This window comes from Aphelocoma coerulescens, chromosome 21 (genome assembly GCF_041296385.1).
Source record: "Aphelocoma coerulescens isolate FSJ_1873_10779 chromosome 21, UR_Acoe_1.0, whole genome shotgun sequence".
Lineage (NCBI taxonomy): Eukaryota > Metazoa > Chordata > Aves > Passeriformes > Corvidae > Aphelocoma > Aphelocoma coerulescens.
The window spans coordinates 850,996-875,122 of NC_091034.1; the positions used below are offsets into that span (position 1 = coordinate 850,996).

General features: G+C 61.0%; 3 protein-coding genes across 5 annotated transcripts in view; all 3 read right to left on the reverse strand.

Annotated features, from left to right (window-relative positions):
- Window positions 1-1,556: 1,556 nt before the first annotated feature.
- EPHA2 (EPH receptor A2) lies at window positions 1,557-13,387 on the reverse strand. Its single transcript, XM_069034782.1, is given in 19 exon segments — window positions 1,557-2,216; window positions 3,578-3,733; window positions 4,769-4,962; window positions 5,185-5,334; window positions 5,562-5,771; window positions 5,880-5,941; window positions 6,517-6,699; window positions 6,783-6,908; window positions 6,987-7,042; window positions 7,153-7,252; window positions 7,334-7,493; window positions 7,818-7,942; window positions 8,120-8,452; window positions 8,529-8,684; window positions 9,234-9,897; window positions 10,330-10,397; window positions 13,206-13,292; window positions 13,295-13,358; window positions 13,361-13,387. Coding segments are annotated over 19 exon segments (3,027 nt in total). The 3' UTR covers window positions 1,557-2,110.
- A 1,125-nt stretch (window positions 13,388-14,512) lies between these two features.
- Window positions 14,513-17,714, reverse strand: CPLANE2 (ciliogenesis and planar polarity effector complex subunit 2). Of its 3 annotated transcripts, none has more exons than XM_069034800.1 (6): window positions 17,670-17,714; window positions 16,812-16,925; window positions 16,590-16,742; window positions 15,905-16,029; window positions 15,692-15,831; window positions 14,513-14,780 (listed from the first exon to the last, which is right to left on the reverse strand). In XM_069034800.1, exons 2-6 carry the CDS (start codon window positions 16,912-16,914, stop codon window positions 14,552-14,554), a joined length of 750 nt encoding a protein of 249 aa, XP_068890901.1. In that variant the 5' UTR covers window positions 16,915-16,925; window positions 17,670-17,714; the 3' UTR covers window positions 14,513-14,551. The 3 variants fall into 3 exon arrangements, with proteins under 3 accessions (XP_068890901.1, XP_068890903.1, XP_068890900.1); XM_069034802.1 differs by having other exon boundaries at window positions 16,812-16,947; window positions 17,670-17,690; XM_069034799.1 differs by lacking the exons at window positions 16,590-16,742; window positions 17,670-17,714 and having other exon boundaries at window positions 16,812-17,288.
- Window positions 17,715-18,708: 994 nt separating this feature from the next.
- Window positions 18,709-24,127, reverse strand: part of FBXO42 (F-box protein 42) — a 47,234-nt gene continuing 41,815 nt past the window's right edge. The window contains exons 6-10 of the mRNA XM_069034844.1: window positions 23,579-23,689; window positions 23,229-23,325; window positions 22,346-22,402; window positions 21,750-21,866; window positions 18,709-21,617 (exon numbers count right to left, since the gene is read on the reverse strand). Coding sequence (XP_068890945.1) covers window positions 20,532-21,617; window positions 21,750-21,866; window positions 22,346-22,402; window positions 23,229-23,325; window positions 23,579-23,689 — 1,468 coding nt within the window. The 3' untranslated portion in view covers window positions 18,709-20,531. The remainder of the gene's footprint in view (window positions 21,618-21,749; window positions 21,867-22,345; window positions 22,403-23,228; window positions 23,326-23,578; window positions 23,690-24,127) is intronic.

Here is a 24,127-nt window from a genome sequence, read left to right on the forward strand (position 1 = left end):
ACCCCAAAACTGCCCCAGGACATGCACTGAAGCGCCCTGTCTCTGTGACGCCCCCCCATGCTCCCCCTCCTAAAATGATCAGCACTTAATTATCCTTATTTTAATTACTGCAATTAATAAGGGGGTGGGTGTTTAGTGACCCCGAAATCCGGGGGGGAGTGGGGGGCTGAGACTCCCCAGCCCTTTGGTGACCCCCGGACCGGGGCGCAGCGGGTTTGGGCGGCGCATCGGGCGCTAACGAAGCCGTAATTAAGCCCGGGGGGTTAATTAGGCGCGGCGGGGCAGGTTGGGCAGGGCGGGCATGCCCGGGCCCGGCGCAGGACGGGTGAAGCGGGGTCAGCGCCAGGGAGACACCCCAAAAGTGGGGCAGGAGCTGGGCTGGGCTCCGGGCTGGGCGCTGGGAGCGGGGCTGGGCTGCGGCACCCACGGGAGGCGCTCGGAGGGGCGAGGGGAAGCGAGGGGGGCGAGGGGGGCGAGGGGAAGCGAGGGGGGCGAGGGGAAGCGAGGGGGGCGAGGGGAAGCGAGGGGGGCGGTCCTCGGCCCCCCGAGCGCTTGGGTGGTCAGCGGGGCAGCGCCCACGGGGGGCACCCCCAGCCCTGCCCGTCACCCCAAAAGCCGCGCTGTCCCCGTGCCTCAGTTTCCCCATGGCTTCCCCAGCCCCACGGGTTCCTTGTCCGGCCCCGCCCTCGGCACACAGGCGATAAGGGGCTGCGATAAGGAGCCCAAATCCGGGGTGTCCCCCCCCGATCCGGCTCCTCCCGGGCGCCGCTGGACTTTGAGCCGGGATCGAGGCCGGCGCCGCGGCTGAGACCGACAAACTCGTGACACCCACAGGCCAAAATGCCCCAAAATGGGGTGAAACCCCCCCAAACGGCGGCTTTTGCAGCCCGATGTTGGTGCGCTCGCACCTCCCACCCGTCCCTTATTATGGTTTGGGGCAGGAAAAAAAAAGTGAAAACCCTTTTTCCGGCGTTTTCCTACCCAGTTATTTGCAGGCTCCGGGCAGCCGGCGCGGCCGGGCTTTGGCTTCGGGGGAGCGGCGGGGGATGAAAAGGCCAAATTCCTCCTGGGTTTTGCTGGGGAAAGAGGCCCCGGATGGGAAACACTCCCGGAGCCGTGTGAAACCCCTTAAAATCCCTGATAACGCCCAAAAAACTTTAAACCCCTTAAAAAGCCCTCTTTAACCCATTTTAAACCCCGTTAAAACCCCTAACCCCCCCCCACTTCTAAAATCCCCTTAACCCCCCCCCTAAAAATCCCTAAATAAAAACCCTTAAAAAACATTAAACCCCCCTAAAAAATAACTTAAAACCCCTTTAAAGCCCCTAAACCCCCTTACAGACCCTGATAACTCCTTAAAAAACCTTAAAACGACTGAAAAATAAAATCAAAAATCTTTAAACCCCCTTAACTCCCCCTGAAAACACCTTAAAACCCCCTTTAAAATCCTCTTATAAACCTTTAAATTCCCTTAAAACTCCTAAAAGAGAGGGAAACCCTCTCTCTGTGCCCCCCAAATTCCCTCAATCTCTGTGAACCGGTGGGAAAACACAATATTCTAGAAAACAAAAAAGCACATATTTTTATTCAAAAACCCCACGAAAATCCCCATAAATCCCTGAAAAAAAGGGGGACAAAAGCATCCGAGGTTTTTTTTTTTCAAATTTCCCCCTTTTCTTCTTTCCCAAACCTGAAACGACCTTTAATTCCTCGCAATAAATATACAAAAATAGAATAAATTAGGTTAAAAAATACAAGGCAACACTGGCAGATCAGCGTTAAAAGGGAACAAAACCACCCAAAAACCCGGTGGGAGAGGAATAAATAGGGAGAAAAAAAAGCAAAAATAAATCAGTTTTGGGACTGAGCCCTTTTTTTCTTGAAATGTGGGGGAAAAATAAGAAGAAAAATCCCTCCCCCAGCTCCAAACGAGCTTGAAATTCCACTTTTTTAGGGGGGAGGGCAGGGGCAGCACCCGTTTCATCCCCAAGCACGGGGACAGTATCGATAATAACACTATTAAAAAAAACCCTTAATAATTACAGAAATAATAAATAAACCCCTCGGGGAGGAGGGGGGGTCTTCATGTGGTGTTCTGGGGTGTTTGGGGTCAGCCCGGGGCCCCCCCGGCCCCCGCCTGCTCCTGCAGCCCCAGCAGGCTGTAGGCGATGCGCTTCTGGTGCCCCGGCAGCCGCACCCCGATCCGCTTGATGTCCCTGGGAAAAGGGGAAAGGAAGTCAGGGCTGGTGGAGCAAAGAGCCTGGGATGGGGCTGGGAGGGGATGGGGCCAGTGACAGCCCCACCAGCCCGGGCTCGCGGGATCCCCAGGAGCAGCGCTCCCGGCGCGTGGATGGGTGCGTGGATGGACACGGCTCATCCTGAGGGAGGGAGGGACGGACAGACATGGCTCTTCCCGAGGGAGGGACGGACATGGCTCATCCTGAGGGACGGACAGATGGACATGGCTCATCCCGAGGGAGGGATGGACATGGCTCATCCCAAGGGATGGATGGACAGGGCTCTTCCCGAGGGAGGGACGGACATGGCTCATCCTGAGGGACGGACGGATGGACATGGCTCATCCCGAGGGAGGGACGGACAGGGCTCATCCCGAGGGAGGGACGGATGGACATGGCTCATCCCGAGGGAGGGACGGACATGGCTCATCCCGAGGGACGGATGGACAGGGCTCATCCCGAGGGATGAAAGGACAGGGATCATCCCGAGGGACGGACAGATGGACATGGCTCATCCCGAGGGACGGACGGACGGACAGACATGGCTCATCCCAAGGGACGGATGGACATGGATCATCCCGAGGGACGGATGGACGGACATGGCTCATCCCGAGGGAGGGATGGACGGACAGACATGGCTCATCCCGAGGGAGGGATGGACATGGCTCATCCCAAGGGATGGATGGACAGGACTCATCCTGAGGGAGGGATGGACGGACATGGCTCATCCTGAGGGACAGATGGACATGGCTCATCCCGAGGGAGGGATGGATGGACATGGCTCATCCCGAGGGAGGGATGGACATGGCTCATCCCAAGGGATGGATGGACATGGATCATCCCAAGGGACGGATGGACGGACATGGCTCATCCCGAGGGAGGGATGGATGGACAGACATGGCTCATCCCGAGGGAGAGATGGACATGGCTCATCCCAAGGGACGGATGGACGGACACGGCTCATCCCGAGGGATGGACAGATGGACATGGTTCATCCCAAGGCATGGACGGACATGGCTCATCCCAAGGGACGGATGGCCACGGATGGCCACAGCCCATCCCAAGGGACGGATGGCCACAGCCCATCCCAAGGGATAGATGGACGGACACAGCTCATCCCGGCCTCTCCGGCCAAGGAACATCTAATTTTATCCCATCCCCCGGGCTGCCAAGGCCATGGAAGTGGTTTCCGTTCCCAGCACATCCCTGTCCCACGGGGGCTGGAGGGGGGTGTGGGGACAGCGTGGGGACACATCACAGGGACAGCACGGGAATGGTGTGGGGACAGTACGGGAATAGCAAGGGGACAGCCCAGGGACAGCCCAGGGACAGGGACTCACTCGCTGGTCATCTGCAGGACCTTCTCGATGGTGCTGTAGCCCGAGGCCATGAAGGTCTCGGTGTACTGGGGCATCCGGATGGACTCCAGCCACTCCGGGACGGAGCGGAACGGGACGCCCTCGGAGCCGCTGGTGCTGGGCAGGCGGATGGACACCCTGGGGAGGCGGACGGAAAAATGATGCAAAACCAGAAAGACGCAAAAAAACGGCGCAGAAACGCGAGACTGGAAAAGTGACGTGAAAACGGAAGGGCGTGAAAATGATGCAGAAAGGAAACGATGCAAAAAACGGTGTCCAAATGGAGGGATGTGAAAAAATAATGCAAAAATGGGGAGGTGCAAAAAAAAAGTGAAAGTGAGAGGCTGCAGAAAATGATGCAGAAATGAAGCAATGCAAAAAAAATGGTGCAGGAATGGAAAGGTGCAAAAATGGGGCAGGAATGAAAGGGTGGGATAAAAAGATGTGAAAATGGAAGGATGGAAAAATACCACAGCAAAATATAACATGAAAATGGAAAGATGAGAAATTCTGCAGAAGTGGAAAGGTGAAAAAAATAATGCAAATTTGGGAGGTTGCAAAAATAGCGCAGAAATTAAATGATGCAAAAAATGATGCGAAAGTGGAAGGTTAAAAAATGATGAAGAAATGGAGGGACACGAAAAATTATGTGAAAAAGGAAGGCTGGAGAAACACAGAAATTGGAAGATGCAAAAAAAGGTGCAGAAAAGAAAGGATAGGAAAATGATGCAGAAATGGGGAGATGCCAAAAAATAAATGCAAAAATGAGATGGTGAAATGACGATGCAAAAAGTGGAAGTGTGAAAATGGGGAAGTACCAAAAAATGATGCCAAATGGAATGGAGATGCCAAAAGCAACGTGAGAGCGCAGAGATGCAAAACCCAACCCAAACCAGCACCACAAGAGTGCAAAAAATGCGAAGATGAAAACAAAATGATGGAAAGATGGGCAAGGATCAGAGAATCCCAGACTGGTTTGGTGGGAAGGGATTTTAAAGCCCATCCAGTGCCACCCCTGCCATGGGCAGGGACACCTTGCACTGTCCCAGGCTGCTCCAAGCCCCGTCCAGCCTGGCCCTGGACACTTCCAGAGATGGAGCATCCACAGCTTCTCTGGACAACTGCTCCCCTCCCTTCTTGCCCCCACCCCATCCCGGCGCTCCCTGCACTCACCGGGGGTCGAAATCCGCCAGCGCCTTGAGGGAGTCGGGGGCGCGGATGAGTTTGTCGAGGATGCTGACGATGTCGGCGAATTTGGGGCGCCGGCAGCGCTCCTGCTGCCAGCACTGCATCATCAGCTGGTAGATGGCCGAGGGACAGTCCAGTGGCGCCGGGAGGCGGAAGCCCTCGTTGATGGCCTTCATCACCTACAAGGAGGAGGAGGAGGCTCAGTGATGGTCTCCCCAGACAAGCTGTTCATTCACAGAATTCCAGAACGGTTGGGGTTGGAAGGACCTTAGTGCTCTTCTCATTGCAGCCCCTGCCACGGGCAGGGACACCTGCCACTAGACCAGGTTGATCCCAGCCTTGTCCCACCTGCCCTTGAGCGTCTCCCAAAAAACTGGTGATGGTGGAGGGTGGGCTCTCACCTCGTGGTTGGAGAGCTCCCAGTAGGGCCGCTCGCCGTAGGACATCACCTCCCACATGACGATGCCGTAGCTCCAGACGTCGCTGGCGGAGGTGAACTTGCGGTAGGAGATGGCTTCGGGTGCTGTCCAACGGATCGGGATCTTCCCACCCTACGGCAACACCGGGCTCAACCCTGCACCCCCAAAAGGGCCACCTCCACCATGGCCAACCACCTCGCCTTGTTCAACCACCCCAACATGGCCAACCGTGATGGACAATGACCCACCTTGGGCAACCACCCCAGCATGACCAACCACCCCCTCACCTTGGCCAGCCACCCTTCCACGGCCAACCAGCCACCCTTCCATGGCCACCGCCCCGCCGCAGTGACACTCACGCTGGTGGTGTAGGTGGCTTCAGGGTCATCTTCCAGCACCCTCGAGAGCCCGAAATCGGACACTTTGCACACCAGGTTGCTGTTCACCAGGATGTTCCTGGCGGCCAGGTCCCGATGGACATAATTCATGTTGGCCAAGTACTTCATGCCGGCGGCGATGCCCCTCAACATCCCCACCAGCTGGATGATGCCAAATTCGCCCTCTTTTTCCTGGGAAAAGGGGAGAATCCAGCCTGGAATCCACCTGTTGTCCCGCCTCCCATGGTGGGTGTTGGAGGTTCCACCACCCCGTGGTCGTTGCCACCACGTGTCACCTACCCGCAGGAATTTATCCAGCGCCCCGTTCTCCATGTACTCCGTGATGATCATGAAGGGCTTGTCTGTGCAAAAAAAAGACCCCAAAATAGGTAAAAGGCCCCAAAAATATCCCTCCAACCCCCCAAAAAAGTCACCCCCCCTAAAATCTCTGAATCTCCCACAAGCCCTCTCAAAATCCTCAAAACCCCAAAATGCCTGATGCCCCTCAAAAAAACCCAACCACCAAAACCAACCCCAACCCTGTAAAAAGGATAAAAAAATTCCAACCACCCCCAAAAGCCCAAATCCCCCCAAAAACCCCAGACCCCCAACTCGCCAAAAGATCACCTCCAATAAACATTCCCAAAATAACAAAAAGCCTCAACCCCTTACAGACCCCAATAACCCCCAACTGCCAAAGCCCCAAAATAGCTCCCCGGACTCCTACAAAAATCCCCTAAGCTCACCCTAAAACCTCCCAAATAAACCTGAATTCCCCCCCAAAAACCCCCCAACCTCATCCCCCAAAATGACCCAAATTCCCCTTTGCCCTGTTGCTCAAACCCCCCTATTTTTATATCGCTTTTTTTGGGGCGTTTTGCTGGGAAATTGATGTGGGATTTTTTTGGGGGGAGGACAGGACATAGAGGCCACTCACACTTGGAGACGACGCCCTCGAGGCGGATGATGTTGTGGTGGCAGAACTGTCCCATGATGGTGGCCTCGCTCAGGAAGTCCACGCGCTGCTTCTCCGTGTACCCCACCTTCAACGTCTTGATGGCCACCGGCACCTCCTTCCTGCCGCGCTTCAGGGTGCCCTTGTACACCTCCCCAAATTCACCTGCTCCGAAAAACATGGGGCACCCTTAACCCCCCTGCCCCACCCCGATTTCGGGGTGTCTCTGGGGGGACAAAGCCACGCACCGGCGCCGATGACCTTCTGGCGGGTGATGAAGGACGGAGGGATCTCGGTGGTGAACTTGAGCATGGCTTGGTTGGGGTCTTCGTACGTGTGGGGGTCAACGTAGGTCTTGAGGGGCTTCAGCTGGTCTGGGGGTGCCAAGGAGGGGGTCAGCACCCCTGTCACCCCCCGCCCATCCCCGTTGTCCCCACCATCCCACGGCTCACCTGACTTGGAGAAGTAGACGTCCTCGGCGGATTGGCGTGGCCGTGACCTCCTCCTCCTGCGGAAAAGCAGCGTTTTGTCCCAAAAGATCATCCCTCACCCATATTTGGTGGTGGGACAGTGACATTTTGGTTTTCTGGGGGTTCTCTGGGGGGTTTGTCTCCTTACCGCCGGAGGATGTAGAGGAGAACGGCCAAGAGCAGGATGACAAAGACGACGCCGGCAACGCTGCCGGTGATGACGGCGGCCGATGCCGTGGCCTCGGAACCTGCGGGGACCCGGCCGGGTGAGCCCTGCAGCCCCTGGAGCCCCCACCCCACACCCCCAACACCCCCTGGCCCCTCCTCACCTTCGGGCAGGGTCTCGAACTCGTGCTGGGGGCTGAAGGCCCCCTGGCCGTCGGCGGTGAGAGCCTGGACCCGAACCACGTAGGCAGTGCCTGGGGACAGCTTGGGCAGGGTGACAGAGGTGCCCTCGCAGCGCAGCACCGAGTAGCTGTTCTCATCCACCTGGGGACACGGCAGGGTGACGCTGGGGTGACACGCAGGGAGGGGTGGCACGGGTGGGGCAAAGATGGAGGCGACAGGGATGGGGAGGCGACAGGGATGGGGAGGTGACAGGGATGTGACAGGGATGGGGAGGCGACAGGGATGGGACAGGGATGGGGAGGTGACAGGGATGGGGAGGTGACAGGGATGGAAAGGACAAGGACGAAGGGATGATGTGGATGGCGACATGGATGGAGATTGCATCGATAGAGGTGACACAGCTGAGGGCAAGGATGGAGATGACACGGATGGAGGGGTGGGTTTAGGGGTGTCAGGCTGGGTCACCTTCTTGCTGTAGGTGACCTCGTACTTCCAGACCCGACTCTGCTGCCGCAGTGGCACCGTCCAGGACAGGACCAGGCTGGTGGCCGTCCGTCCGTCCAGGCTCACCGATGTCACCCGGGGGGGCTCTGCCGTGGGGACGCATAGGGACGTCACTGAGGTGTCCCCAGGGGGGTCAGGGACATCGGGGAGGTGTCCCCATGGGGGATAGGAACATCACAAAGGTGCTCCCATGGGGGACGGGGACACCACAGATGTGTCCCCAGCACGGAGGGAAGGTGTGGGAGCCGCCGGTGTCCCCTCACCCGTCTGGTTGACGCTGATGGTGGCGCTGGCCACGCTGCGCTGCTGGCTGTAGGGGGACACCCCGTTCCGGGCCTCCACGGTGAAGGTGTAGTTGACGTGCGGCTCCAGGTCGGTGACAGTGACCCCCGTCCCCGTGAGCCCCCGGGGGGGCTGCGAGAACCGGACCCCCCCGTCGCAGGGCCGGCACTCGCCGCTCTCGGGCCAGCACTGCTCGCAGGTGACGCTGTAGGTGACGTCCTCGCGGCCACCGGGGTCGGCGGGGGGGGCCCAGCGCAGCTGCACCGCGGCCCCCAACCCCACGGCCGTGACGGCCTGGGGGGGCGAAGGGGGCCCTGCAGGGGACACAGGGCGGGGTCAGGGGACAGGGCGCTGCCGTGCCTCAGCGTCCCCCATCCGAAGGTGACTTACGGGTGCAGGGATGCTCCGGGGGGTCTTCGGGGGCCCGGAAAAATCCGTCCTCACACGGGCAGGTGGCGGCGGCGGCTGGGGCGGGCAGGGTGTGGGGGGGACAGGGCTGGCAGTCCCCTGAGGACACCGCAGCCTTGAAGGTGCCAGGGGGACAAGCTGGGGGGGGGACACACAAAGTGACACCGGTGAGATCCCGAATCCCGCTCCCCATCTGCGGGATCAGCACCCAGCAGGTGGTGGGGGGGGAGAAACACCCCACAAGCACCCAGGGAGGAGTTTAGGGGGGTTCACCTCATTTTTGGGTCCAACATCTCATTTCTCCAACTCAAATGGGGAATTTTAGGGTATTTAATCTTATTTTGCAGCTTTTACTTTATTGGGACCCTCCCAGCCCACCCTTCACCTGGCTGAGCTCTCCCACACTCACTACACTGGTGATGCTGAAAGATGAGGATCCAGGGCTGGGAATTTTGGAGCCAACACCTCATTGCTCCCAACTCCAAATCAGGAATTTTTAGGGCATTTCACCTCACTTCTGCAGCCGCTGCCCCACCCTTCTTCCACACTCACTGCACTCAAAGCTGAGGATCCCAGACTGGGAATTCTGGGGCCAAACCCCCGTTCCTCTTCCCTCCCACCCCATCCCTCGGCACACACCAAGCTGGCCCATCCTCAGACCCCGCTCAGTTCACCCCCAATCCACACCTTGGCAGGAGTCTCCCAGGCTCTGGAAGCCGGCCCGGCACAGGCACTCCCCGATGGGCACGAGCCACTCTCCGTCGGCGTTGCAGTGCAGGGCCGGCGCCTGCTCGGCCACCGCCTCGGCCACGCACAAGCCCCGCACCTCGGCCAAGGTCTGCGAGTCCGCCCCGGCCACGGTCTCCGGGAACTGCGCCATTCCCCGGACCACGGCCGGGCACCGCTTGTAGTAGACGCGCACGGAGAGCAGCGCCACGCAGGCGCCCAGGTCCTGGAAGGCCAGGTAGAAACCCTTCCTCCGGAGCGGCCCCACCGACCGCACCTCCACGTTGAGCTTCACGTTGCGGGTGGCGAAGTCCTCCTGGACGGTGATCTCGTCCGGAGCGATGGTGTCGATCTTCCTGAACTGCCGCTTCTGGAAGTTGGTGCCGTAATCCACGTCGGACTCGGCGTAGTAGAGGTTGAAGGTCTCCTTGCAGGAGCCGCCGCCGGCCGTGGGGAAGCTGTTGCAGTCGCGCACGGTGAACTGCAGCTCGATGAAGATGCGCTGGGCCACGCCGCGGTAGATCCAGTTGGTGCGGAGCCAGTTCTCCTGCTCGCCCTCCAGGACGTTGCACACCGAGTACATGTAGATCAGGGAGTCGTTGAGGACGTTCTGCAGCTGGTCCCACTGTGCCCCAGAGACAGAAACAGGGCTATGGGGGGGAACTGAGGCATGGCCCCCCCGTCCCCAGGGATGGGCTTCTCCTCATCTCCTTCCCCCTGTCCCCATCCCCACCGAGGTCCCCAGACACATCCCGGAGGTCTCCAACCCCATGGATGTCCCCATGTCCATACCCATGGGTGTTCCTGGTCCCAACCCAATTCCAGTGGAGGTCTCCAACCCATGGGAGTTGTCCCCATGCCCATGGGATGTTCCTGTGGTGGTCCCTCCCTGCAGATGCTCCTGTCCCCATGGGTGTCCTGTCCCCATTCCCACGGATGCCTCCAGGCCCATCCCCAGGGATGTCTCTATTCCCATGGAGAGGTCCCCATTCACTGTCCCCATTCCCCATCCCGGTGCTGGTCAGTGGGGCCGGACGCTGGATCCGGGGGTGCTCACCCCTTTTCCGTAGGGATGGGTGAGCCAGCCCAGCTCCCCGTGTGCCTTGGCGAAGTCCAGCAGCACCACTGTGGGAGAGCAGAGAGGAGAGGCACGTCAGGAGATGCCACCAGCACCCATGGATGGCCCCAGGACCTGCAGGTGCCACCAATACACCCCTTCGGCCCGTGGATGTCCACCAGGACCTGTGGGTAAACCCTGGGACCCACAGATGTTTCCAGGACCCGTGGATGTCTCCCAGGACCCACAGACAACCCCATGGAAGTCCCCAGGATGTGCAAACACTCCTGGGATGCCTCTGAAATTCATGGATGTCCTGGGCACCCAAAGATATCCCCGGGACCCAGGGATGCCATCAGGACCCACGGATATCCCTGGAACCCAAGAATACCAGGAGGTTCCATGGATGTCCTCAAGACCCCTGGATGCCCCTGGCACCCTCAGATCCACCCCATCCCCACAGACATCCCCAAGAGCCACAGATGTCCCCAGGACCTCCAAACATTCCCAGGCCCCACAGATGTCCCTTGGGTCCACGGAACCCCCCATTCCCGGGAGATTCCGCTGGAAGAAGCCCCCCGGGGCCGCCCCCAGAGGCGGGGAAGCCGCGGGGCCCGGCGGGACCTGCCCTGGCACGCCGAGGGCGGCGGCCGGATCCAGCGCCGGGAGAGGAAGAGGAGGAAGAGGAGGCCGGGGAGGGAGTGGGGCCCCCCCGGTGAATCACCCCCCAGGAATGTGCCCGGACGCCCGGGTTCAGAGGCGGGATGGGTCCGGCGGGACGGGGGAATTTCGGGACGGATGGGCCCCGCCGGCTCCCACGGCTGAGCACGGACGGGCTCGTGGCGGGTCCCGAGAGCGTCAAGCCTGGGGTGGGACCCCAAAACCTCCCTGGGGGGAACCCCAAAAACTGCCTGGGGGGAACACGGGTGGCTGCACCGTCCCCCCCGCGCCGTGGCCGGAGTCAGGAAGGATGCCGGGGCGGATATCCCGGTTTTCCTGAGGCTGGAAATCCCCCCCGCGAGCCTCCGGAGAGCGGAAAGCGGCGGGAGCCGGAGCCGGAGCGGGCGGGGGGTTCCCTGCGGGTGCCCCCGGGGGTGGCTCTGGGGACACTCCCGGGGCTGGGGCTGCTCCAGGGGCGCAGCACCCGCGGGCGCTCCCGGGGCAGCGCCGGGGCCGCGTCCCCGGAGTCACCTGTACCCCCCGCCCCCACCACCACCACCACCACCACCATCATCATCAAATTCTCCGTCGCCTTCGTCACCCCGGCCACGGCCGCCACCACCTCCAGAGCCACCATGAACGCGGCCACCAACTCCATCACCGTCCTCCCCGCCACCCCCGCGCTCCGCAGCGGCATCCCCGTCCCATTCCCTGTCCCCTGCCCTGCCCTAACCCCATCCCGGCCCAGTCCTGTCCCGATCCCAGTCTCGGTCTGAATCCGAATCCCATCCCATTCCCAAAGTGAACCCCAATCCGACCTGCTCCGCTCCCATTCCTGTTCCCATTCCAATCCCATCCCCGTCTCCACCTTAATCGGCATCCCAATCCGAAAATGAATCCCATCCCCTCCCCATCCCATCCTCGTCCCTTCCTCACTCTCACTCTGAAACCCAATCATAACCCCAAAATGGATCCCATTCCAATCCCAATCCCACTCCATTCCCTCCTCTTTAACCCCATTCCCCACCTCAGCTCACCCCAAATCCCACTGGATCTCGCCCTTTCTAAGGGTGGAACCAATCCCCCATAAATCCCAAAATCCCACCACTCTCCCTTTCCCCCCACGCACTTTCTAAACCCCAAATCCCAATATTCCCTCCTGGGAAGCAGCACTTTGGGAACACACCCCAAATCCCACAACTGCCATGGGGTGACCCCCTCTGCTGTACCCCCAGCACTTCCAAAATCCTCATTTTAGGGTTTTTTACCCCATTTTTAGTTTTTAGGGAGAGTTTTCCATCCCAGCCTCCAATTTATTTGCATTTGGGGCTGGATTCTTCCCCCTTACCCTCGAAAAAGGACGGATTAAAGCTGGCAGACAGAACTTAAAGAAATTTAATCTTTAAGAAATTTTAAAAAGTGAATTCCCTCCCCTTTTTTTTGCCCAGCCCTCCCAAACTAAGCCCCAAAATCACTGCGGGAAGGGTTGAGAGGTGGAGGCCGAGACGCTGCTTGTTTTCTCCCAGCAATTTTTTGGGATTTTCCTGACATTGTTTTCCAGCTCTCTGGCCGGATCCTACCCGGCCCTGCACCACCCATGGGAAACGCTGCATTTTAAGGTGATTTTCTCCTTCTTGGGGGTTTATTTTTTAATCCCCCCACCCTCACCCCTCTGCCAGCATCTTTTGGGGGGGCTCCCGGCAGGATCCGGCACCGGCGCGTCAGTCGGACGCTCGGCATGGGAAAAGTTGCCCCAAACTCTTGGTTTTCCCCTTATCTGAGCTTTTTTTCCTCCCCATTTACATTTTTTTTCTCCTCTGTTTTAGTTCTCCCCCTATTTTAGCTTCCCCCACCCGTATCTTTAATCCCCCACCACCTTTTTAACTCCCCCCCCTTCTTACTTTAACTTTCGCCCCTTAATTTAACTTTCCCCCTTTTAACTTAAACTTCTCCACCCTTGATTTCAACTTTCCCCCTAATTTTAACCTTTTCCCCCTCAAAACGCGCTCCGGCACCTGCCGATTCCGCACCGCGCCCCAAACTGTGAGGGGGAAGGAGGAACCCCCATCACCCTTTACCCTCTGAGCGCTCCCCAACCCCTCAGCTCGCCCCAAACCACTCGAATTTACCCCAAAACCACCCTACCCTTGGGGGTGCCCACAATAAAGGAGTTTCGGGGTGTTCCCACCCCCCCCAAAAAAGAGTGGGGGACTCACCTTCCTCGGCGGCCAGGGGGCTGAGGGCGGCGAGGAGGAGGAGGAGGAGGGTGAGGCCGGGCGGGGTGCCCGCCATGGCGGGGCGGATTTGGGGGGTCCCGGCGCGCCCCACGAGCGGCGGCCCCGCGGGGTGTGCGGGGGGTGTGGGGCGCGGGGCCGCGCGCCCGCTCCTGTTCATTCATGCCCCGCTGACGTCACCGGCCACGCCCGCTCTTAAAGGCGCAGGAGCCGCTCCCAGTACGCACCAGTACGGCACTGGGAGGGCGCGCGCCCGAGGGTGGGACGCGGCCGGGTGGAGGAGAGGGGGGGTGTGGGAGCCCCCCAAGGTGGGGCACGGCCCTGGAGGGGGTTTGGGGGTCCCGCAGCCCCGCGGGGACCCCCTGGGCCCGGCCCCGAAGGGGTGAACGCGCCCCCCCCCCCCGCCCCCTCCCCTTTCATTCATGAATCGGCGTGGGAAGGGCGGGGGGGCGGCAGCCAATGGCTGCAGGGGGCGGGGCCACGCGGTTACTACCGGCCACGCCCCCCGCCCACCAGTTCGATACTGGGGGGTTTTGGGGGGGGACCGGTTTGGGGGGGCTGCCCGGCCCCCTCGGGCCCCAGCGCCCCAAATCCTCAGCACCATCGTCCTCATGATCCCGCAGCAGCCCAAATCCCACAGCAGCCCAAATCCCACCGCACCCCAAATCCCACAGCACCCCAAATCCCACCACCCCAGCACCCCAAATCCCGCAGTACCCCAACTGCTGCACCATCAACAGCACCCCAAATCCCGCAGCGCCCCCAATCCCATCACCCACAGCACCCCAAATCCTGCACCATCCGTTGCACCCCAAATCCCATAGCGCCCTAATCCCATGAATTCCAGCACCTCAAATCCCGCAGCAGCCCTGTCCCCGTGATCACGCAGCACCCCAAATCCGGCATCTCCCATAGCACCCCAAATCCCACAGCACCCCCAACCTCTGCAACACCCACAGCACCCCTGTCCCCGTAATCCCTCTGCAGCCAAACCCCTCAGGATCCACAACAAGCCCAGCACCCCCATTCCATGATCCCAATGAAGCCCCAATCCCCCGGCACCTGCAGCACCCCAAATCCTGCAGCACCCCCATCCCATCCCCAGGATCCCACTGCACCCCAAATCCCCCAGCACCCCCAAATCTTCATTACCCCCAGCACCCCAAATCCCCGGCACCCCATTCACCCCCACTCCCCCCACGCCCCCATCCCAACCCCGAATAGGACGACTCAAGTCACCCAGGGATCTTTTTCATAGAAAAACGCAGATTTTAGCAAAAGAGCACCTTTACCCCTCCCAGCCCCCCAAACCCACCCCAAGAGGGGGCTCAGATCGGGGGGTCCCCCTCGTCCCCCGGGGTGATGCCGGCGGTCACTTGGTCGCGCCGCCAGAGCCCCTCGACCAGCGCGTCCAGGACAGGGGCGACCCGGGCCAGCCCCGCCCGGGCCCCGCCGGCCCCCGGGGCTCCCCCCGCCCGCAGCACCCGCAGCCCCCACGTCCCCTCGAAGGCCCTCACGTCCCCCTCTGTCACGGCCGCGTGTGGGGCCAGGTCGAATCTGGGGTGGGGAGGGGACACGGGGTCAAGGGAAACAGCAACACCCTGAAAAATCCCCCAAAAAACACCTAAGATTCAATGGGAGCTGTAAACCCATCGGTGTAATGAGGTGTGAGTGTTCTCTGCCTGCCCAGGGATTGAGGGATTTGAAATCTGGGGGTGCAAACCTGGTTGTGTGGGGACACGGGGTCAAGGGAGACACCAACACCCCGAAAAATCCCCCCGGAAACCACCTAAAAAGAAATGGGAATCGTGAATCCATTGGTGTAATGAAGTGTTGCACGTTCTCAGCCTGCTCAGATAACAAGCGCTGAGAAATCTGGGGGTGCAAAGCTGCCTGGGGGTCAAGGGAGACCCAAAAACTCCCCCCCAAACCCCCTGAAAATAAGCGGGAGTTGTGACCCAAAAGAAAACCCCAAAACCCCCTAAAAAGTCAATGGGAGTTGAGGACCCGTCGATGCAATGAGTGTTGAACATTCTCAGCTGAACGAGGCATGGAGTGGTTTGAAATCTGGGGGTGCAAACCTGCTTGGGGGGTGGGGGGCACAGGGTCAAGGGAGGCACCAACACCCCAAAAATCTCCTCTAGGGTGACAAAACCGCCTAAAGCAGGAGCTGTGAACCCATCGGTGTAGCGAGTTGTGCACGTTCTCAGCCCGCCGAGATACCAAGCGCTGAGAAATCTGGGGGTGCGAACCCATTTGGGGGGGCGGGGGGAGAGGACACAGGGGCAGGGAACACCTAAAGAAAACCCCCAAAACCCTGACAAAATCACCAGGAGTCGGGGATCCATCGGTGTAACGAAGTGTGCCCGTTCTCAGCCCCCGTGATGCCAAGCGCTGAGAACCCCGGGGGCGCAATCCCGCTCCGTGGGGTACCGTCACCCCCCCAGGGAGACACCCCAAAAGGATACTTGGTGCCCACGACCACCCTGACGAGGCCGCGGTCCCCGGGGCCCAGCACGCGGCCCATGAGCGCCGGCAGCTCCTCGAAGGACGCGCGGTCCGTGAAGGAGAACAGGAACAGGGCGGCGTCCGCCTCCTCCTTGCAGGCCTGGGGACGGGGACACCCCCTCACCGCGGGGTCCTGGATGTGTCCCCCACCCCAAAACGTGTCCCCCTCTCACGGGCAGCAGATGCTCGAACTTCCTGAGCGCTCCGTCGCCGCAGTCCCAGAGGTGCAGCTGGAACAGGACGGGGCGGCCGCTGGCGCGGGGCTTGGCCGGCCAGAACAGCGTGGTGGCCTCGATCCCTGCGGGGACAGGCGGCACCGTCACCCCCGGGGACCCCCCGTCCCCCCTAGGGGGTACCCAGGGTCTCGTGGTGGGCGGGGGGCGTGGGGATCCCCGCAGGGTCTCATGGCGGGCGGGGGGCGCGGGGATCTCCCCAGGGTCTCGGGGTGGGCGGGGGGCGTGGGGGATCGCCCCCAGGGTCTCGTGGTGGGCGGGGGGCGTGGGAATCCCCCCCAGGGGTTACCCAGGGTCTCGTGGTGGGCGGGGGGCGTGGGAATCCCCCCCAGGGGATACCCAGGGTCTCGTGGTGGGCGGGGGGCGCGGGGATCCCCCCAGGGTCTCGTGGTGGGCGGGGGGCGCGGGGGTCCCCCCCAGGGGGTACCCAGGGTCTCGTGGTGGGCGGGGGGCGCGGGGGTCCCCCCCAGGGGGTACCCAGGGTCTCGTGGCGGGCGGGGGGCGTGGGGATCCCCCAGGGGTTACCCAGGGCATCGTGGCGGGCGGGGGGCGTGGGAATCCCCCCCAGGGGATACCCAGGGTCTCGTGGTGGGCGGGGGGCGTGGGAATCCCCCCCAGGACGTACCCAGGGTCTCGTGGTGGGCGGGGGGCGCGGGGGTCCCCCCCAGCCAGGCCACCAGCGCCGTCTTCCCCACGCCGCTCCGTCCCGCCAGGAAGAGCTTGTAGGTGACCGTGGGCACGGCCAGGGCGGGCGGCAGCGCCGGGCGCTCCAGCAGACCTGGGGAGGGGGCTCAGGGTGAATCCGGGGGGCTGGCAGCCCGTGCTGGGGGGCGCGGGGGGCACTCACCGAACGCTCTCCGCTGGTTCTTGTGGAGGATGGAGTCCAGGTAGGGGCGGCCGGCGGGGGACAGGAGCCAGCCCGGCTCCAGCTCCCGGTCCTGCTCTGCCATGGCCCCCGGCCCTGGGGACGGGAAGAGCCCCCCCTTCCCCCATGGGACCACTGCACCCCGCAGCTGTGGGGTCCCCTTCTGACCCCACCCCTCCATGGGGTCCCTGAAACATCCCCCTGAGGCCCAGCATCCTCCCACGGGGTCCCCAGAACCACCGATGGGGTCCCCGACTCCCGTCTTTGGGGGTGTCTGACCCCCTTCCATGGGGTCCGTGCCCTCCCCATGGAGTCCCTGCATCCTCCCATGGGATCCCTCACTCGCCTCTGGGGTCCCAAAGCCCTCTCTGGGGTCCCTCTGTGGGGTCCCACCACCCTCCCATGGGTTTCCTGACGCCACCATGGGGGTCTCTGTGCCCCCTGCACCCCATCACAAGGTCCCTGACCCCCCCAGTAGGATCCTGCCCCCACCCCCAGAGTCCCTGCACCCCCTCCCGGGTCCCACCACCTTCCCATGGGTCCCCTGCCCCTCTCGGATCCCCGTGCCCCACTTCGGGGTCCCTGACCCCCCTCAGTGTCCCACAGGGGGTCCCTGACAGCCCCACACGGAGTCCCTGCACTCCTTCATGGGGTCCCTGCCACCTCCACGGGCTCTGTGCCCACCCAGGTGACTCCGTGCCCCCACAACATTTAAGAGGGGAAGATTTCGGCCCCGTGTCTCCCTCCCCGGACCCCCTGCCCCCCCAAATCCCTCCCATGTGTTGCCCCCCACACCGATTTTCCCGCGCGGGCCCTTTAAGACGCGGCCCCGCCGCTCACCTGAGGCCGCTTCCGCCTCGCCGTGACGTCACGAGAAGGGGCGGGGCACCACGGAAGCCACGCCCCAATAACTGCGCGTGCGCGGGTGGCCCGGGGGGACGCGCAGCGCGACCCCGACCCGGCGGGTTCGGGGGGGTCCCGAGTTCCAGCCCCCCCGGCTCCGGGGCCCCCATCCCAAATTACTGGCACTCGGATGGTTTGGGGTCCCCCATCACCAGCGCTGGCGGGATGTGGGGTCCCCATCTGCCAGTTTTCCCGGGCTTTGGAGCCCTCATCCCTAATTCCTGACACTGGAATGCTTTGGGGTCCAGCATCTCCCCCACACTGACAGGACAGGGGGTCGCAATTTCCAGCCCCAGCAGGCTCTAGGATCCCCATCTCCAACAGGCTGTGGGATCCCCAGTTCCCAGCACTGGCACGATTTGGGGTTCTCACCACCAATTTCCAGCCCCAGCTGGCTGTGGGGTCCCTATCCCCAGTTTTCAGCCCCAAAAGGTTTTGGGGTTCCCAGTTCCCACTGCTGGGAGGCTTCGGCATCCCCAGTTACCATCTCCAGCAGTCCTTGGGATCCCCGTTCTGAATTTCCATCCCTAACAAGGTTTGGTGTCCGCAGATCCCAGTGCAGACAGGCTTTGGGGTCCCCATCCCTAATTCCCAACCCTGGCAGGACCTGGGCTCCCCATGCCCAGTTCCCAGCCCTGGCAGGCTTTGGAGTTCCAATCCCCAATTTCCACCCCAAAGAGGGTTTGGGATCCCTGAATTCCCACCTCCAACAGGATTTAGGCTCCTCAGTTTCCAACCCGAACAAGCTTTGGGGTCCCCATCCCCAATTTCTGGCTCCAGGAGGCTTTAGAGTCCCAAATTTCCTGTGCCTCCCCTCCACAGCTCCAACATCCCCTGGCACAAATATTTCCTTTTTCTTACCCAAAAAGACCCCAAACCCCCCCTTTCACCCCCAAACCTGTGGGAAATTCCCCTCCACGTCATTCCCACCCCGCCCCTCCCCAAAAGCACCAACCATCCGCTTCTTTTCCTTTTTATTTGTTAAACCACTAAAAATTCGTCGGGATGGGGGGGAGGGACCCCCATGAGCCCCCCCAAATGTACACAAGATTTTAAGTTTCACCGGAATCGCTCCCCACTCCTGCGCTCGGCCCGGGAATGCCGGCGGGGGACACCTGAGTGGCGGGGGGGACACCTCGCTCACAGCACCAGCGGCTCCCGCGGGGTTTGGGGGGCAGGGATCGGAATTTGGGGTGAATCTCTCGTTAACGGCACAGAACATGCGTTTACCCGACCGCAGGGAGGGATCGGCCGCTCGCTGGGACCCCGGGAGCGGGGGAGGATGTAAACGTCGGGAGAACACCCCTGCGGGATGCTCCGGAGGGAGAAGGACATCAAGGCGCCATCCATCCCCGGTCTGGACTCATTTTTTGGGGATGGATGACTAAAAACATGCAAAGGGGACGTGGGAATCGATGCCGAAGCCTCGACCGCCTTCCCCGCGGCCGCGCTTGGAGAAGGAATATTCCACAGCTCACTCAAGGTGCTCCTGAGGTTTGGGTTTGGGTTTTTTTGGGGGAAAAAAAAATTGCGTTTTGCTTTCCCTTAGGACAAATCGTTTTGGGATGAACGGCAGAGGTGGGATTCGACGAGGGATTTATTTACAGAGGTGGAAACGCCGCGGGTGAAGCAAACCCCTCCCCATCCCCACGCGGCTGGGATGGGATTTAAGGCTCCGACCGGCAAAAAGCTCAGTGGGAATGAAGGACAAAAAAAAATCGGGAAGAAGGGACCACGTCATGGCGCTGCCGGCATGGGGAGGGTTCCCTGTTTTTAGGGTGCTGGAGGTTGTTGACCAAAACCTGGCAGAATCCGCCCCGTTTTCCCCCCCTTTGGAGGGGACAGGGAAGGAGGGGGGTTGTCCCAGAAGGACGCACAGGTTCAATCCCTTCGGATTTGGATTTAATCTTTGCGGAAGGAGGCACGGTGCAAAGATGAGGTGAAGTCACTGCATCGAGGCTGCCCTCAGGTTTACCAGTATCCATCCTTTTCCCTGGAAAACCCACCCTGTTCCCAGGCTCCGAGGGGCTGGTTCGGCCTTGAACAGGTTTGGGCCATTGAGTGGAATGAAACCTTTAAGTCTAGAAGGGAATTGGCAGCCAATTCTCTCAGTTTTAGGGGAATAACGAGATTCTCAGGGTACTTTTGCTGGTCAGCCAGGATCGGGGCTGATCCTGAAGCCTGATCCAGCAGGGCAGGGAGAGGAGGGATGCTAACAATCAAGATTTTTGGCATTATGACACAAAAAAAAAGTCCTTTCCTCCTCCTTTTGGTCCTGCCTGGAGGACAGGGACGAGAGCGGCAGGTGAGAGGCAAAATAAAAAGGCATCGTGTTTGTGTCGAGCAAAGGTTGGCAGTGCCGGGAGATTCCCAGTGGGATATTGCTGCTGTTTTCCTGACGGAGTCGAGCATGGAATTAATCAAGCTAACGGCCTCCTGCCTGCTGGAATTTGGGCTATTCCTATAAAACCACTTCTACTCACAACCCACGAGGAGTTTTGGAGAGACCAAGACTTGCAAACGCTTGGGAAATAAACCCACGAGGATCATCCTGGCTGGCAGAATTCCCTGGCCGCTCACCCCAAATCCTCGGGTCCTTCCCCGCCTGTAAACACAACTCGCTCAACTGGGGTCTCACTGGGAACTGTCGGGGCAGCGCTGGAGGGTTTGCTTGGACTTTTATTGGTTTCCTGCTCCCTAATTCACAGTTTGAATGCCTGCGTGTCGGGAAGAGGGCTCGGGAAGGAGGAAGAGCCGCGGGACGGAGGGGACGGGTGGCGGCGGCGGGCGGGGGCCGCATTATCTCTTTGCTCGCACAAAGTACAAGGCATTTGTTTTGGGGTAATATTTGACGTTTTGTTTCTTGTCCATGAGGCCACCGAATATGATCAGCTCCCCTCGGCCTTGCACCACCGTGTGTAAACTGGTCTCGGGCGGCCCCACCACGGAGCTGCTGTTGAACACTTTCCACTTGACTCGTCCCTGCTCCTTGGTGTCCTTAATGTCCAGCACGTACATCTGCATGGGCTTGCAGTTCATGCTCTGGTACAGCGGCTTGCCCACGTTCAGCGACTGCGGCGGGTGGTGCCCGAGGCGCCGGGCGATGGGGGGCAGGGAGTGCCCCTCGCCCTGGGCAGCGCCCGGCCGTGCCGAGCCCGGCTCGGCGCCCGGGGACCCCGGGGACGACGCCAGGGGAGGGCTCAGCGCGGCCGAGGCCGAGGCGGCCTTGGAGGAGAGGGCTTTGACGGCCTCGAGGCTGCGGCGCAGCGCGCCGGGGGACACGGCCCCGGGCAGGGCGGCGGCGGCGGCGTGGGGCGGGGTGTGGATGCCGTTGGTGTGCTCCGGGGGGTTCCGCGTGCCCGCTGTCCTGCCCTCCGCGCCGTCCAGCTGGCACAGGAGGGACGTGGGCTTCTGCTCCCAGCTCAGCTCGACGGAGGCCAGGCGCAGATCCCTCTGCTCCGGCAGCGAGCCCCGGCGCGGCGCCAGGGCCAGCCCCACCTTGAGGTCGAATCCCTCGGCGGCCGAGGGGGTGCTGGGGGACAGGACCTGCACGGGGCTGTCCAGGGAGGCCCCGCCGGCTGGCGCCGCTCCGGGTGACACGGTGCCGCCGTTGAGCACCGGGGAGCTGTCCCCTCTGGCCGGGGACAGGCTGCCCTCCCGGGAGCCCGACGGCGTCTGCCTGCGGGGCCGCAGGGTGCCCCAGCGGCCGTTGACGCAGGGAGCCTCGTCCGTGTTCCTGACGGGAGACTGGGAGCGGTATTCCCGCGTCTCGGGCACCAGGGCGGGCGGCGTGGCGCTGATGGGAGAGGGGCGCGAGTTCAGGCTGGGGCTCAGCGGGGCTCTCCCGCTGGGAGCTTGGCTGAAGACCACGACGCACTGTCCCACCTGTGGAGAGAGCAGGGAACAGACGCCAGGATGACCCTTTGTGCCGGGGAGAAGCGGTGATGGAGCGTTTTGGGCAGGGAGTAAAGATGGAGGGGTGTCTGTGAGGGAGCGGGGACCCCGCGGTGTCCGTACCCTGCACGCAGGATGGCACCACAGCTCCGGGGCTCCGTGGTCCTCGTTCTCCACCTTGAGCGGCTGCCATGTCCAGGGGTTGGCCTGCATGTGCAGCAGCCAGGCGTCTTTGAACAGCTGGGAAGGGAAGGGCGACAGATTCAGGAGTCTGGTCTGGGGTTCAGGAGCCCAGGCTGAGGTTTCGGAGCCCAGTTTGCTGCTGGGCTCATCCCATCAGGGTGATGGTGGGAGCGGTGCTTTGCTGCTGCAGACAGAGGATGCTGAGCCAGGTCAGGAGCTGATGGCCCATGAGTGACCACACCCCACTGTGGCCACGGATAAATCCCTTCGTTTCCATCTGCTGTCCCAGGGCAAAGTCATGGCTCATCCTGACGAGCCTCAGTGAACCCAGAGAGCTGCTCAGAGAGCGCCTGGGGTGATTTTTATTAATTAAAGCAGCTCCAGCAACAGCTAAACAGCTTCTCTGGGAAACCTACTGGGTGGGCACCCAGATTTGAGGAATAAAATGCCACCAACGTGCAGAGTCCCCCCCATCCCAAATCCAGCCCCCAGGTGCCAGGGAGATGTTGGTGTCCCTGCTCCCCCAGGGTACTCACTGCATTGGGACCCCCGCAGCCTCCGAGGATTAAAATGGTCTCGTTGTCTATCACGATCTGGAGGGACAAAGGAAAGTTTCAGCCCGGGAAGGATTTTTGGCCAGGCCTCCAAGGGCAGAGAGGGGCAGGTTCTCAGCTGCACGAGCGCTGCTGGGCTCCGTGTGCCCCGGGACGAGGAGTGGAGCTGGGATGGAGCCGGTTTTGCCGGGCCTGGGGCAGAGCGGGATGCAGGGCTCATCCCACTCCTTGTCCCAAACCAGTTCCTCTCACCGGGGAGAGCAATCGCCCTTCCCAAAGCACCAGGGACCCCACGCCCCTCTGCAGGGAGGGGGGAGGGGGAAGGTTTGTTTGGGAGGGCAGGTGCTGGCAGCAGCGTCTGATCAGTGCTGCTGGTGGGCGAGAGATCCCCGCGGGCTCCTTTCCCAGGACATGGAAAGGCACGTTCCGGCACGGCCCATCCGAGCCCTGCTGGGTGCCCTGCTGGGACCAGCCACGCTCCGGGGATCACTGACCATCCTCCCAGATGGGGACACCTGCATCAGGCCAAGTGACAGCCACGAGCTCCCTGCCCCGGGCAGGCATCGCCAGAGCCGTGCGTGGAGCGGGAGCAATCCCGAGTCCCTCGATCCCGGGATGGGGAAAGCGGAGCCATCAGCAGGGCCCGGAGCCAAACCAGGCTGTGCTGCCTCTCCACTGATCTGAGACGCCACGGGGGATGAGTGGGGTAAAAGAGCAATTTGTTCATTAGAGCTCTGAGTCACTGGGGAGATAGGGAGCGTGCCCAGAGCGAGGAGGGCTCCGCAGATAGCTCGGGAAGGAACCTATGCAGAGCTGCCTGCAGCTGCACTGAGGCCGTGCCTGGTTTCTCTTTGGCTGAGCTCACCTGGGACTGGCCCCCACGCGGGTGAGGGCTGGGCCCGGAGATGCTGGGCTTGGACCAAGCCCACTGCTCCAGATCCAGCACCCAGACGTCGTTGCTCCTGCAGGGATGAGACAACACGGGCTGAGGATACAACCAGGGACGTGGAACTCGGGCTCAGGGCTGTTTTATGGCAGAATTGGGATTTTTGCAGGCTGGAACCTTGGGATTTGCTGCGAGAGGCGAAGGGTGTGCTAAGGCAGCGGGCAGAGCCCAATATCTTGCAGAAAATTCCTCATGGGTGACCCCAAGACCATCCCAACCCCCTCCTGGCTCACAGGGGCACTTGTCAGACACCCTCACCCCAAACTTACATCTGCCGAGATCCAAGGGAGCCCCCAAAAACGATCATTTTGTCCTCGATGACACAGGAGGAGTGTCCTGCCATGGGAGGGGGGCCGTGGGTGGTCATGATGCAGTTCCACCTGGGAAAAGAGGCAGGAAGACATTCCCCAATGAAGGAAAACACTGGATGAAAGGCCAAACAAAATACCCCAGTGGCCTGCAAAGTCCTCAAGAACACATCACAGGGGAAAACCACAGGGAAAACCTCCAAATATCCAAATAGCAACGAAACTAATTAGAAATCCCAATGTGCTAAACATTTTTAAGGCATGACCAAGTCCCATGGCCAAGTTGGGAACATCTCCCCTTCCAATTAAGTTTGCCTCGAATTCTTTCCAGGAGGTTTAATTACAGAGTTGTAATGACACTGCCCAGAGTGCACTGGATAATTGATACTTGGGAGGATGAAAAGTTCTCAGTGCAGGAGGAGCCGGAACCTTCTCTTTGATACAGCGTTCTCCTTCTCACACAAAGATCAGTGAGAAAGCCGGGTCTAAAATCAGCTAAATGGTGTTTAA